Consider the following 14,238-nt stretch of genomic DNA (forward strand, 5'->3'; position numbering starts at 1 on the left):
TTTTGGGTGTCGAATCATCAAATCCAAATATCCACGTGAGCATATGTAATGAGCAAAAGCTGTTGTGACATTATTTTTGTTTTCATTCACATCCCATGATACTGGTATCCTGTCAGCCACCCTGAACCTGTGGAACCAGATTGAGTGGCACCACGGTTCAGGCAAAGCAGCATATAGTGAGGAGATGAAAGTACACTTGAAGCAGTCACTCTGGACAAACATACTAAATCCCCAAGCTTTAGCTGTTCTTACAGCTATCTTCTACCATATCAATGTGTCATGTGTTTTTAGGCAGCTAAAAATAGAGGTACCCTGTGTGACACATAGTGGCTGCTGTTCACCCCCCAGAATTTCTGTCCAGGTGTTGGTGCATCTGAAGTATGCATGGAAGAACACGAGGGGCCAGGTTTGCCTCCCAGTGTAAGGTTCTGGGCATGCTTTCTTTAGGTGAATTTGTATTGAGCTGTTCCAGCACAAAGTCGCTTTGTGCATTATTGCTGGCTGGCTTTGTCCTGGACTTCAATTATCTGGATTTTCTTTAAACAGAGGTGACAAAATTAACACACAGTGAACAAAACTGGCAGATGGCTTTGGACTGACTCTGCTATTGTCTCTGAAAATGGGGCGGTTGGGCCCTAGCAACTGAAGATGTTTCTGAGATGCAGCTGATGAGCAGTTACAAATAGGTGTCTCAGCAGCTCTGCCTGCCGTTTTTAGTGCATGTTGCTGTTTTGGGCAGCACAGCAAGGACATCCAAGTTAATGTCACCTGGTATTTCAGTAGTAGTCAAGGAATCTAGTCAAATGCTAGAAAAGATTTAAAAAGGGATAGAGAAGCAGCTGTAAGATGTTACCATGATACTATAACTGTGGATTACTGGTCTAATATGGAATACAGATGTAGGTCCTTCCTCCCCGAAAAGGGGTAGCAGAACTGGAAAAAGTTCAGAGAAGGGCAAGTAGGACATTAGAAGTAGAAAGACTTTCACACAAGGAACAAGGGGGTAGACTGGGACTTGTTAGCTTGGAAAATAGAGGAGTTGGGGGTGCCACAGAGGTCTAAAGAGTTGAGTGGCCCAGAAAAAAAAGAGGTAGGGATTGAATGTTCACTGTCTCTTCCAGTGCAAAAAGCATGGCACCAAATAGAACTTGAGCATAAGCGAAGCCAAGTTAAGGACAGGGGAGAGAAGGGTCTTTACAGTGAATGTGTTTGTTGTTAAATACTTGTGGATGTTCAGAACTCTAGGAGTTTACCATGGAATAAATTCATTGAGGGTTAGGAAATACAGCTTCCCCAAACTGAAAATAAACAGCATCTGGAAGGTTACTTGAGAGAAGTATCCTGTATGTTGCCCTTGCCTTTTTTCTTTTTTTTTTTTTTTTTTTTACTAGCATCCACTTACTGTCACCATCACAGAGATTGTTGAGATTAACAGACTTCTAGTCTGTATGGACACAACAATGCTGATGTTCTTACATCTACAAGCAGAGAGCAATCCTTGAGTGTACCATGAAGCTAGCGTGCATAAAGGTGCACTGCTCTTTCCCTTATGCTGAACTTGGCCATGTCTCTGAATATGGCAACTCTAATGCAGTGAGTGTCTCACGCTGACAACCTTTTGTTTGTGACACATTGCAGGTAGATGCTTATGCCAGATAGATGAGCCTGGTGTCAGTCCAGTTGGCTAAGAGAAGGCTCCTTGCTGTGTCTAGCTGTGTCCATAGCTCATGCTGTGGTCAGGCTCCAGGCTGCAGCTGTGCTTGTTTTCAAGGGTTTACTGGGAATGCTGTTGTCAATGGGGCAGGGAGGTGCTGAGGCAGGGACAAGTGATACCAGTCTAGGAGGTCAAACTGGCTGCCTGGTGTAAATCAGTGGAGGCTTCCTGACCCTGGTGGACTTGTGCCAGGTGATGCTGCTGTGGCCTGCAGCTCATCCAGACTATGTTCTATGGGCTGCACTCACTTCATGTTGTTCCTTGCTCCATCTTCTGACTCAGTACACCCCACTGCACTCGGCGTGAAGGGGGTTGCAGTGGAATGTGAGCTGTTGAGCAACTGGGAGAAGAAGCAGCTTCCACGTGAGAGGTCAGGAACCATACACAGCACTGGAGGAGAAATCTTGCGAGTAAAGAGCTTTGTAAGGGCACATTCCTTATGCTTGTGTGCACAGAAGAGACTTCCCTCTGTGTTCTCCGACTGTGGGAGGGAAAAATATGTTTTTCCTGGTCTATACTGTTGATGTTCAAGGTGATTAAGATCTAGATGAGCTTAAGGTCCATTCCAACCCTAACTATTCTATGACTCTACGACTCTGATTCTCCTCTGTTCAAAAACAGATGTGGGATTTGAAAGAAAGTAGCGGGATCTCCTTTTGCTGATCCTATTCCTATCCCTGTTTCCACTCTTCTCCTGCCTCTCCCTCCAGTTGCTGAACATGAAGAGTTGGAGTGACATGAGGCAAGAGGTGATGTTCCTGACCAATGTGAATGCCTCAAACTCCTCTACGCAGATCTACCAGGCTGTGTCACGCATTGTGTGCGGCCATCCCGAAGGTGGAGGGCTCAAAATTAAATCTCTCAACTGGTATGAAGATAACAATTACAAAGCGCTGTTTGGAGGCAATGGTACTGAAGATGATGTAACTAACTTCTATGATAACTCCACAAGTAAGTGTCACTGTGGCATGACCTAAGGTCCCGTCTACTTTGTGGTTGTCATCACTAGTGTTTCCCAGAGTTCCACAGATGAAATCAGGTGGTCCTAAGGGACAGCATACCTTCTGCTGTTTCAGAAGGGCATGCCCATGATGCCTCCTGTACATGCCCTTAGGGCCAGAAAGAATATCTACATGCAAAGGATTTCCAAGGGCTTTGTGCAGAGTCCACAGAAAGGTGCGCGGTTGACCTCCTTCGAGGGCAGAGGGAGCACAGGCATGTGCAGCCTTTGGAAATCTGGCCTTTTCTGGACAAATTTTGTTCATGCCGTGCAGTGGGGTTGTGGGAGTGGTGCAGAACCAGCAGTGTGGCTTTTAATGCTGGAGGCTACTGGAGTGATCCATGTCCTTGTGGCAGACTGTGGAGGCTTGGACTGAAAAAAGGGGCTTTTTGTGGAGCTTTGGAGTAGAGGAGGGGTTCTGTTGTCTGACAAATGCTGTGCTGTCAGCTGTGGTTGTCCTTGAAGCCCACACAAATGGGTCATATGCCTTCTGCAGCTGTCACCATGCTGTTCAGCCGTTCACCTTTGTCCTCTCCTCCTCAGCACCGTACTGCAATGAGCTGATGAAGAACCTGGAATCCAGCCCGCTTTCCAGGATTATCTGGAGGGCTTTGAAACCCTTGCTGATTGGGAAGATCTTGTACACTCCAGATACACCAGCTGTAAGGAAGGTCATGACTGAGGTAACTCTAGCCTTATCCTCTGATATGTAGAATGAGGTATGTTCTCTGGCTAAGCTGCACTAGTTAAATTGGGCCCAGACACAAGCCTAGAAAGGATTGCCTGCAAAGCACAGCCTCCCTAGTCTCTCACCTCCCGTGCACTTGGTGTTGGAAGGCTCAAGGAGAAAAGGCCAGGCTGAACTCTTCTAGAGGTGGCTAGAACCTTTCCTGGTTGTGCCTTTTAATTATGCTTTGCATCTCCAATGTAGGATATAGGAGTGGGAAAGACCTTGATAGGCCTTCAGTGTCCTTCCTCTGCTCCACTGCAGGCTGGTCAGCAGATCCTCAATAATTTCTAATTGTGGTTTCCCTAATGTGCTATCTAATTCCACAAGCTCCCCCAATGAGTCTCTTCTAGCACATGGGGAGTGGCTGCTTCTGTGTGCCCTTCATCTCCAACGCAGAGTCATTCGCCGCAAAGGCTTGAAACGCAGTGCTTAGCCACAGGCATCCACGCTCCCTGTTGTTGTTTTTCTCACAAGTGCACTTGATTTTCCCTACTCTGGTCCTTGCAGAAGCTGAACTGCTGTTTGAATATAAGCAACAATCAGTACTTTACTTGACAGGTCAATGCACCCTCTCAGCCTGCTGTGGATCTCTGCCAGCTCTTGGAAATAACCTTCCTCTCCTCTTTGCCCACAGGTGAACAGGACATTCCAGGAGCTGGGTGTGTTTCGTGACCTTGGGGGGATGTGGGAGGAGATAAGCCCCAAGATTTGGACGTTTATGGAAAGTAGCCAGGAAATGGATCTCATTCGGGTCAGTATGCTGTCCTTGCCAGAACCACCGTCATCCTTTGCAATAACTGATGAAATACTTATTTTAGATGATGCTTCGCTGCTGAGCTGGGCAGATAAATAGTATGGATGGAACCCCTTGTGCAACATGTTGTGATAGTACCAATATTGCATTATGCTTGGCATTCCTTTCTTAATGTAACAGCCAGCTGCAAAAAGGAGCAGTGCATGTCAACACCTGCTAACATCTGCTCCTGTGGGGAAATGAACTGCTTCTGCCACACTGTTATCCTAAGGCGAATGAATATCTGGCTTGGGGTATTCCTGTAAACTGGGGATCTGTGGGGTTGTTGACATGTTTGCTTCCCGAGCTGTGCACCTCTCCACAACAATGCTCTCATGATAGCAGCAAAGCACGTGCTCATGTACCTAGATAAGATGCTGGAAGCTGCCAGGTGGCCTCGGGCCCTATTGGGTGCAGTAGGAACTGAATGGTTGTCATGCTAGGTAGAGCTGAACCTCAATGCCTGGCAGTATCTGGCACAAATCTTGTAAAATCTTAATTTGGAGTTGCATGGTACACTTCATTTAGTAATACTTGGGCGCTCATGAGAGAAGAGCAGACATCACCTTATGGCTGATCGCTTCATAACGTGCCATGCATATTAGACCATGAAGAGGGGCTGGGAGTCTTGTTCTGATTTGATAATCTTTCTGCTAGCCTGTTGGCTCCCTGGAGCATTGTGCCATGTGTTAGACCTGCATTAACAGGGCATTATCTGCTTAAGTGGCTTAGCTCGTTGTTGCTTCCCTCAGGTGCAACTCTGAGGTGTGGATCTCTGCACTCTGTACTGTTGTCTTTGGAAGCACAGCAGTGTAAAACAGGGATCACACAACAGAAATGGTTGTAGCTTTTCCTGCTGTCACTGCAAAGCAGCTGGTTGGGTGTCCTGGTGCAGCTGTTATACAGAGATGTCCCCAGGTCTTTTAAATCTTGAAGTTCGTTCCTTGTTTACCCAGTGTAAGGCTGTGCTGAGTTGTCTTCTGTTGTACCTTCCCATCAACATGACAAACACTAGGGTCAGAGACATCATTTTCATCACTCCCGTCTCTCTGTTAGCTTTATGAAAGTTAATTCTGTAGATACCAGCATAGGGAGGTGAGAACTGGGGCCACCAACTGTAAATTGAACTGTTTGTTGCAGAGAGTACAGACAGGAAGTCAAGGTTTGGATGTTGGTTTGCAGTCCTGTCCTTTGAAAATGAATATTGCTGCTTTTATTTATTTTTTTTTAATGAGCTCCAGGCCTTTCTGCTTTTGTGTTTTATGCTTCTTGTTAACCCTTTGATCCTTCCAGCACTGGTCTCCTCTGTACTGCAGTAGCAGGGGTTCATTTGTTGTCATCTACTGCAGTTCACACAAGCAGGAGTACTTCACTGTCAGTGCCTGAGCAGCTCCCAGGCACTGTCCTGTTCAGCTTAGAGATGCTGCACAGGTCACTTGTACATGACTAGGCTGAAACATAAGAGTTGCTTGTTTGTAGCTGCTTTCAAGGGCAGGTTGGCCCTTTGCTGTTAGTCACCGAGGCTGCAGTGCTGCTGGGTGACTAGTCATCACCTCCCAGCTTTTTGGTTGTGCAATCTTTTTGGCATATTGCTTGCTGCTGTACAAAAGTGGTTTGGTTGCCCATCTCTGGCAAGCAAACTTCCAGTTTGATGCTAATGCATCTGCTAATGTCAGGGAAGACAACACATCTGAGGTCAAGGAGCTTCACTGTTGCTACTGCACATGATGAGGCTGAGCCCCTTTTCTGCAGGCCTGGTCCCCTTTCTACTGGGGGTGGCAGCATGAGCCAACCTTGAGAGATGAGCTGTGATGAGAGCACAGTGCAGCTGATCATTGTTTGCTTGGATTTTTCTCTTGCATGTTCTCCTTTGCCAGCTTGGCCTGTTCTGTTTCCCCAGTTAGTGATGCTGTTACTGTAAGTGTGTAAGCCATTGCTTTCTGGTTTGCTGGTAACAGCAGAGCATGACGAAGCTCCTCACATCCCCACTTCATTCTTCGTTCTGGCAGAAAATCCATTCCTGGTTTTATTGGTTTGGATTTTTAGTTTTCTTTCTTATGCAGGCTTTTTTTTTTTTTTTTCCTCCCTGACTTCAGTTCAGCTGGGACCTTTACAATTAATGCTCCCCTCCTGCCCTTATATTCTCGGACTAGCAGACAGGTTTCTGCTTCTGTGCCAGGTGCTTCTGCCTGCACTGCACTTGTGTGGTGCATTGCACATACAGTTAGCTAGCAGTTAAACCAGGTGAAAAAAGCACTGTCCCATACAAAAGAATAGAGAGGCAGGACATTACAGTTCTACCAGGGCTGCTTCAGCCAGTGTTGATGGTGCCATGCCACAGCCCTTCTCCCAGCCGGGAGCAGAGATTGTTCTGGAGAAGTGAGCAGAGCTTGGCAGCCACCATCAGTGGAATGTGTTTCTCGTATACACACATCTCACTCTTCCTTGTTTTGCTGGTACGAGACCTGGTTTGCATGTGCGAGTTGCAGAGCTGTGCATAGCTCTCTGCTGCCCTCTCCTTGAGAGAGTGGTGGCAGGACTTGGAGTCAGCCAGCCAGCCTGCGAAGCACACCCGATGGGTGCTTTGCTGAGGGAGGCACAACCTTTCCAATGGGAGGGTAAAAGAAAGTTTCCCACCACACTGACATGGCAGATGGCCTCTCCCTGCACCTTTATATAAGGGATTTTCCCCTCTAGTGCTCGTTTCCGTAATGAGGGAGGGGGTCAAACATTGATTCTCAACAGCTATTTCTCCTTTGAAAACAAAATATCTGCAGACGTTGCTGAAGAGCAAAGCTCTCTGGGACCTGCACTTGCCGGCTTCCAACTGGACAGTGGAGGATGTTGCTCGGTTCCTATCAAACCATCCAGAGGACTTTGAGACAGCAAATGGCTCAGTGTATACCTGGGTAGATGCCTTCAATGAGACAGACCGGGCTATCCAGACCATCTCCCGCTTCATGGAGGTGAGATCCTGCTTATGCAGGCAAGGAGCTGAGGAAGGCAGCAGCTTGGTCTCCACCTGCACTGTTGGATGTTTCTGGGATGGGAAGAAATGTTCCTCAATCCAGATAGAAGTTACTCAGTCCACTCTCCATTCTGGGGAATCTTATAGCAGCCTTTCAGTCCCTAAAAGGGGCATGCAAGAAATCTGGAGAGGGACTTTTTACAAGTGCAGGTAGCAAGAGGGTAAGAGAGAATGACTTTAAACTGACAGAGAGTAGAGGTAGATTAAAATATTAAGAGAAAATTCTTCCCTATGAGGGTGGTGAAAGGCTGCCACGAGTTGCCCAGAGAAGCTGTGTCTGCCCTATCTCTGGCAGTGTGCAAGACCAGCTTGGATGGGGCTAGGAGCAACCTGGTCAAGTGGAAGGTGTCCCTGCCCATAGCAGGGTTTGGAACTGGATCAGTTTTAAGGTCCCTTCCAACCCAAACCATTCAGTGATTCTGTGATTTTCTGTAAATGACCAGACTTTTGTAGGGTTGAGTGCTCATTAGAAAATATCATTTATTCATGTGCCTAAATATAGATCTAGGAACCCGACTGTAGGCCTTGTTATTGAAGTTCTTGCTTTGGCATCTCATGTGGTTTCCTACCCTGTTGTTACAGGGCGACTGAGAGCTGCTGCTTGCTTTGGCAGTGTAGCAGCTACTATTTCAGTCTGGGGTTTTAGCTGAGGACGATGGTGAACCTAGCAGCTGCTTAAAACTGAGGAAGATGTAGTGAATAATTAAATTTGTTCTGTTTGTTACTTGATCTCCTTGGCAGATGAGTGTGAACAGAAACTGTCAGAATCAGACCTAGTTTGTGGGTAACAGAGGAAATAAGACTATCTATGGAAATAGATGCTTTGGATGGAATCCTGTAGCTAGTACAGCAATGCTGCCTGACCTCTTGTCCAGAAATCACCTCTGCTGGGGTATTTCTCAGTGATATATGTTTGACTGGCAGGTGGCTGTCAAGAACCTTCTGGTTTGGTAACTTACCCCATAAGTGCTTCCAAATCTGTCCCTGTTTAGTGTGTCAACTTGGACAAACTGGAGCCTGTGGCCACAGAAGTCCGGCTTATAAACAAGTCCTTGGAGCTTCTGGATGAAAGGAGGTTCTGGGCTGGCATAGTCTTCTCTGAAATGGCTCCTAACAGTACAGAGCTCCCTCAACATGTGAAATACAAGATACGCATGGATATTGATAATGTGGAAAGGACCAACAAGATCAAGGATGGGTGAGTCCCAGCATCCTGACTTATGAACAATTTCTCATGGGGATGTGGTGATGAGGATTTCTAATGGGAAGGTCTTGTTCCCTTGGTACAGGTACTGGGATCCTGGTCCCCGTGCTGACCCCTTTGAGGACATGCGCTATGTTTGGGGAGGCTTTGCCTACCTGCAGGATGTAGTGGAACAGGCCATCATCAGGGTGCAGACAGGCACAGAGAAGACAACAGGCGTTTATGTGCAGCAGATGCCCTACCCGTGTTATGTGGATGACATGTATGTATTCAGGCTGCTCAAAGGCACACAGGATTGTGGCTTGGGAGGGATGGGCTTTTGTCACTCCTCAGGCATGTTTATGTCCTTACTATCAGTGGCAGAGGAATCTCTAGCGTTCCTAATTCCTGGAACTGGGGCACCTGCATGGAGGGTTTAGAATATGTAATGACTTGCAGAGTCCCTCCCAGGAGAAGCCTGTCTGTGCAGGACTTTCACATACAGGATAAATTCCTGAGATGTGGCCATATCCCCAAACCTGATACAGACAAAAATAGCACTGGGAAAAAAAATCAGAGACCTAGGCACACATCAACTGAGAATAGTCCCTAGGGAAAGCAGGTCTTTGTACCTTCTCTGCTAGTGAACTGCAACTCCAGCTCCCATTTTGAAGTGGTGATGTGCTCTAGACCAATCTAGACCCATCAGTCTCACCTCAGTGAGTCCTGTGCTGCTTTGTGCAATGAAGCCTTAGCTGTCACATACTCTGCTAGACCTGAGTGGTACCTGAAGTTGCAGTGATGTTTCTCACTCAGTACCTGGCTCCTTTCCTTCCTCTTCTCAGATTTCTGCGTGTCATGAGCCGCTCCATGCCTCTCTTCATGACTTTAGCCTGGATCTACTCAGTGGCTGTGATAATTAAGGGCATTGTGTATGAAAAGGAAGCACGGTTGAAGGAGACGATGAGGATTATGGGACTTGACAACGGCATCCTTTGGCTAAGCTGGTTCATTAGCAGCCTTATCCCTCTCCTGATGAGTGCAGGCCTGCTGGTGCTGATCCTTAAGGTGAGTTGGCTGGGTTGGTCTGTGGCAGCAGAATCTAGAGCCTTGAGATCCTGCTAAGCAGTGATCTGCACTGGCACGCTGCAGGGGAGTTAGTGTGTTAGACTGTACATTGACCAGCAGCTTTCTGGGAACAGGGTTTTAGAACAAAACATGGCTAGGTGGCTGAAAACAGCAGGGGGTTTTTTAGTAGATCCAGTGCTCTTGAAAAGGTGCTACTGCTGGGAAGGTTGCTGTGCAAATTGCAGCAAGCCCAGCCTCCCTGGGCAGCAGCTCTGCAGGCCTGTTTGTAGTAGAGTCACTTTGGAGGGCCCTTTCAAATCCTGATGCACCTGTTTTTCTCCTTCCAGATGGGAAATCTGCTGCCTTACAGCGACCCGAGTGTGGTCTTTGTTTTCCTCTCGATCTTTGGCATTGTGACCATCCTCCAGTGCTTTCTGATCAGCACCATGTTCTCCAGGGCCAACCTGGCAGCTGCCTGTGGTGGCATCATCTATTTCACACTGTATCTGCCTTACGTGCTGTGTGTTGCCTGGCAGGACTATGTCAGCTTCTCACTCAAGATATTTGCGGTGAGTCTTGAGGAAACTGCCCTGGGTACCGGGCCTCCACCAGTATGGCACTCAGCAGCTCTCTAGATGGACACTAATAGCAAGAGGGGAGGTAGCAATGGGAGGAAGTTTTCCAGTGTAAGAGGCTGTCAGGGCTATGTTTGGTGAAGAAGTTGACCGAATCTGCTAGGAGCTGCTGAAAGAGTTTTGTTGGCTTTGGTAATAGAAGTAATTCAGTCAGCCTAAGCTGCCTTGACTAAGCCAGACTAAGCTGTGATGCTGGACCACCAGATAAGCAGGCTGAAGGAACCAGTTTCCTTTCCTCTGTACAGCACTTCTTACCTGTCTGGAAAGGGTGGCAGTTAGTGATCTTCTCCTTAGCATTAAAATCCGAAGAGCAAGGGAAGGAAGACAGGGAAACAGACAATTCTGGGTGGTGATCCAGCAGAGACTTAAGGCCTTGATTGCTGGCTGGAACCAGGACTGAGTCTTACAGTCCCTCTCTGCAAATATGGTCAGGCTCCTTGGATCTTCAACTTCTATAGGGCTTCTGGACCATGTCTCTTAGCCTAGTGCTAGAGCTGAGCTGTCCATTTGGAGAGTAGTGAAAAACTGAATGCATGTTCATGTCTCCCCATTTGCAGAGCCTGCTGTCTCCAGTGGCCTTTGGCTTTGGTTGTGAATACTTTGCACTGTTTGAGGAGCAGGGAGTTGGTGTTCAGTGGGACAACTTCTTTGAGAGCCCATTGGAAGAAGATGGCTTTAGCATCACCACATCTGCTGTCATGATGATGTTTGACACCTTCCTATATGGGGTCATGACCTGGTATATTGAATCTGTCTTCCCAGGTGAGGTCTGCTTCTGAGGGAGCATCATGTCTTTACAATTTTAAATAGATCCTTTCACCTGCTCATTTGCCAGCGTGGAAATTGGGTCCATTTTAAGCACAGCTGCAGAAACCTCATGGAGTAAAACCACAGACGAGCAGTAATGTTGTTGCTGCTAATAGCAATGACTATTGCCCAGCACAGAGGCTGTGTGCCGTAGTGGCCATGGCTGAACTAGTCCCAGAACCTTCGCTGTGCTTCAGCTCTTCCCTCCTTTGAACTGCTAAATCAACAGGCCCTGCTGCAAAGGGGAAGTTGAGAGTATCAGCACTACATGTGGCTGCTTAGAACCGTCCAGCACACTGCTTTTAACTGTAAAGTGAAATTTGGTCTCTTACCCCCAAAGTTTGACAGTATCTTAGTCAAGAAAGATCTCTTCTTAGGCATGCCTAACTTGGAGGCTTCCTGGGGGTTCACTACTTCCCTTCTTGTCCTGAAAGCTATTACAAGAAAAGGGATAGATGCAAGTCAGGCTCATGCAATGCTTTTTTCTTTAGGCCAGTATGGAATTCCCAGGCCCTGGTACTTTCCTTTCACAAAGTCATATTGGTTTGGTGAGAAACCACAGGAGAGGGAGCATCGTTATCCTGACCAGAAGGGGCCTTCAGAAGGTGAGTGCTGCACATAGAGTATTTCTGCAGTGAAGTGTTAAGAGTTTGCCTTTTTTGAAATGAGTCCAAGGACAACAGGGCTGACATGGCTACAGTGAAATTAGTCATCCCTTTGTTATCAGTTTTGTTAGGCTGATCAGATCCAAATAAACCCCAAGGTACTTTGCCCACTTGGGTGCAACTGAATACTCCAGCCTCATGGAATTGAGAATTCCTCCCACTTTTGCTGACCCTGGTGACCCTGGAGATCTCCCAGTTGAGCCCAGTAGAGAGAACAAAGCTAAAGGACCACTTACATGGAAGGTTCCTGTCCCTGAGGAAGAAATGTGCTCAGGTCTTCATGTAGCTCATGTCAGTTTGGATCTCCACAGACTTGGGGGAATGTGGCATTTCTTAGAACTCCTATGGAGTTGCTGTTGAAACCTACCATATCTCTCTCTACTTTGCCGTTTTTGTCTAGTCTGCAAGGAGGAAGAGCCTACACATCTGAGCCTTGGTGTTTCCATCCAGAACCTAGTCAAGGTTTATCGTGATGGCAAGAAAGTTGCTGTAGATGGTCTCACACTGAACTTCTATGAAGGACAAATTACCTCCTTCCTGGGACATAATGGAGCAGGGAAAACCACTACCATGTAAGAACAAATAATTATTTAAGACAGTGGGGGAAGTGACTTTGAATAATGCAGTTCCTATCAGCATGGTAGAGATAGCTGTACCATTGCAGTGTGCAAGCTGGTGCAGAACAACTCAGTGGAGCTCTGCTGAGGTACTGTAGTTGTGCTGCTGCCTCGACAGATGCGCAGATAGAGGGGACTGAAAGTGGAGGTAGTTCAAGTTGAGGCAGCACTGAATGAACCTGCTGGCAGCATTTTTTAGTAATGCCATTTGTGATTCTGACTTACTGGTGTGAGGAAACTAGTTGGGACTAAAAGGATAAGCTTTTAGAGGAAAAAATATTTGCTTCACGCAGAGTTGTGTAGGTGTGCTTTGATCACTGTTAAAACCATTGGAGTTCATACATATTTTTTTTAATCCATTAGCGAGATGTTTCATAGACTGCTTTCTTGATGTGGGAGCTCCCCAGGGCTTCCACCCACTCTTCATTCATCCATCCTGGCATGTGCAGCAGCCATTTCCTAGAGGCGGAACCTGCTGACCTGTTGTGTTTGTCCTTCAGGTCCATCTTGACTGGGTTGTTCCCCCCAACGTCGGGTACAGCCTTCATCCTGGGCAAGGATATCCGCTCTGAGCTCAGCAACATCAGGCAGAACCTGGGTGTCTGTCCACAACACAATGTGTTGTTCGACTTGTGAGTAACATCTGTGAGATGCAGCGCTGGTGTTACCCAACAGTTGTTTGGGTTCTTTAGGAAACAGTAGTATGCTTTCAGCTAAGACAGCCCTATCTTTATCTGTCCGTGGTGTGAGGTAGTATGAGATCAGTATAAGGATATTTTGTTTATTGGCACATTTGTATGCGCCTGTGAATTTTCAGTAAAAGCCTACACTTACATCTTTGCTGTCTCCTTTAAAGAAATCTACTGTATTAAACTTAACTAGGCCAAATGTTTCCCCAGTACCTAGTGATTTGGGATGTTTGGGGTACTCTGTTAAGCACCCTTAAAGGAGGATTACTTACATTAGTGCTGAATAGCCACACCCTGAAATCGGGCCAAGCTGAGCACATCCAGTCTTGTAGCCCTTTCATGAAACCTTGGCCTTAAAAGGTGTTTTCCCAGGCAAACAAACATTCCTGCTGTAATGTTAATGCAAGGGATAAGCCCAGCATGGTGCTCTCTGCTGTGCCCTGAGCCTGCTCCTCTTCCCCAGGCTGACTGTGGAGGAACACATCTGGTTCTATGCACGGCTCAAAGGACTTCCGGAAAAGAAGGTGAAAGAGGAGGTGGAGCAGATGGCAGTGGATGTCAGTTTGCCTCACAAACTGAAAGCCAGGACAAGCAAACTCTCTGGTAGGTTGAGCTGCTTTTATATTTCTCAGCTGCTTCCTCAGCTCCAGAAAAATTCTTCTCGGTTTCACAGAAACTGCATCATGGACCTTGGTTGGATCCTCCAATTAAGTATAGACTACCATACAATTAAGCACTTAAGGAAATCATTTATTTATTAAGTACCTTATCAGTGTGTCATAGTAAACTTAAGTCTTACACTATCTTATGCTTTCTAATGGTCATTACAAGTCACTCACTTTCTCAGAGTATTTTGTACTTGTTTCTATAATAACAGTCTTACTACATGTGATGTGTGTTCTCCAAATGCTTACTAGTATTTTTGAGTTTTATGAGTTTAGGTCAGAGTTGTTCAGGCCGTAATGTCTAAATCCCTTGGTATTTGTTAACCATATGTGCTGGTTTCTTACGCTTACTTCTGTTTCTTCACTTGGTGTCCTGGAGTGTCATTCCCCCTTGTTAAGGACCAGCAGGATTCCTGTATCAGTCTGTACCAGATAGTTGAGAGACCAAGACTTTTTTGTCTGACTTAACTATCAGCACAGACTGTGCATTTGACTTTTGGAAGAGACAACAAATGGCCACAGATTGGTGTTAGTATTAAAGAGTGTAATATAATTCCTTGCTGCTGCCTCTGGCACTCTTCCACAGGAGGGGTGTCACTTGAAGACCTACTTCTGCAGCTTAAGCTCTGGAGACCTATGTTCCA

At 46.6% G+C, this 14,238-nt stretch overlaps 1 protein-coding gene across 3 annotated transcripts in view; it reads left to right on the forward strand.

Moving 5' to 3' along the window:
* The window catches only part of ABCA1 (ATP binding cassette subfamily A member 1), a 93,468-nt gene that overhangs the window by 55,626 nt on the left and 23,604 nt on the right, over positions 1-14,238 (forward strand). For all 3 annotated transcript variants that reach the window (XM_061364959.1, XM_061364958.1, XM_061364960.1), the window contains exons 9-21: positions 2,425-2,665; positions 3,258-3,397; positions 4,079-4,195; positions 7,015-7,203; positions 8,258-8,463; positions 8,555-8,731; positions 9,294-9,516; positions 9,864-10,085; positions 10,709-10,913; positions 11,450-11,563; positions 12,024-12,195; positions 12,741-12,872; positions 13,393-13,532. In XM_061364959.1, the coding sequence (XP_061220943.1) occupies positions 2,425-2,665; positions 3,258-3,397; positions 4,079-4,195; positions 7,015-7,203; positions 8,258-8,463; positions 8,555-8,731; positions 9,294-9,516; positions 9,864-10,085; positions 10,709-10,913; positions 11,450-11,563; positions 12,024-12,195; positions 12,741-12,872; positions 13,393-13,532 (2,278 nt within the window). The remainder of the gene's footprint in view (positions 1-2,424; positions 2,666-3,257; positions 3,398-4,078; positions 4,196-7,014; positions 7,204-8,257; positions 8,464-8,554; positions 8,732-9,293; positions 9,517-9,863; positions 10,086-10,708; positions 10,914-11,449; positions 11,564-12,023; positions 12,196-12,740; positions 12,873-13,392; positions 13,533-14,238) is intronic.

Source organism: Neopsephotus bourkii, unplaced genomic scaffold, assembly GCF_033783945.1.
Source record: "Neopsephotus bourkii isolate Nb327-2 ecotype Australia unplaced genomic scaffold, CSIRO-AGI_Nbou_v1 NB_1258, whole genome shotgun sequence".
NCBI classification, from domain to species: Eukaryota; Metazoa; Chordata; class Aves; order Psittaciformes; family Psittacidae; genus Neopsephotus; species Neopsephotus bourkii.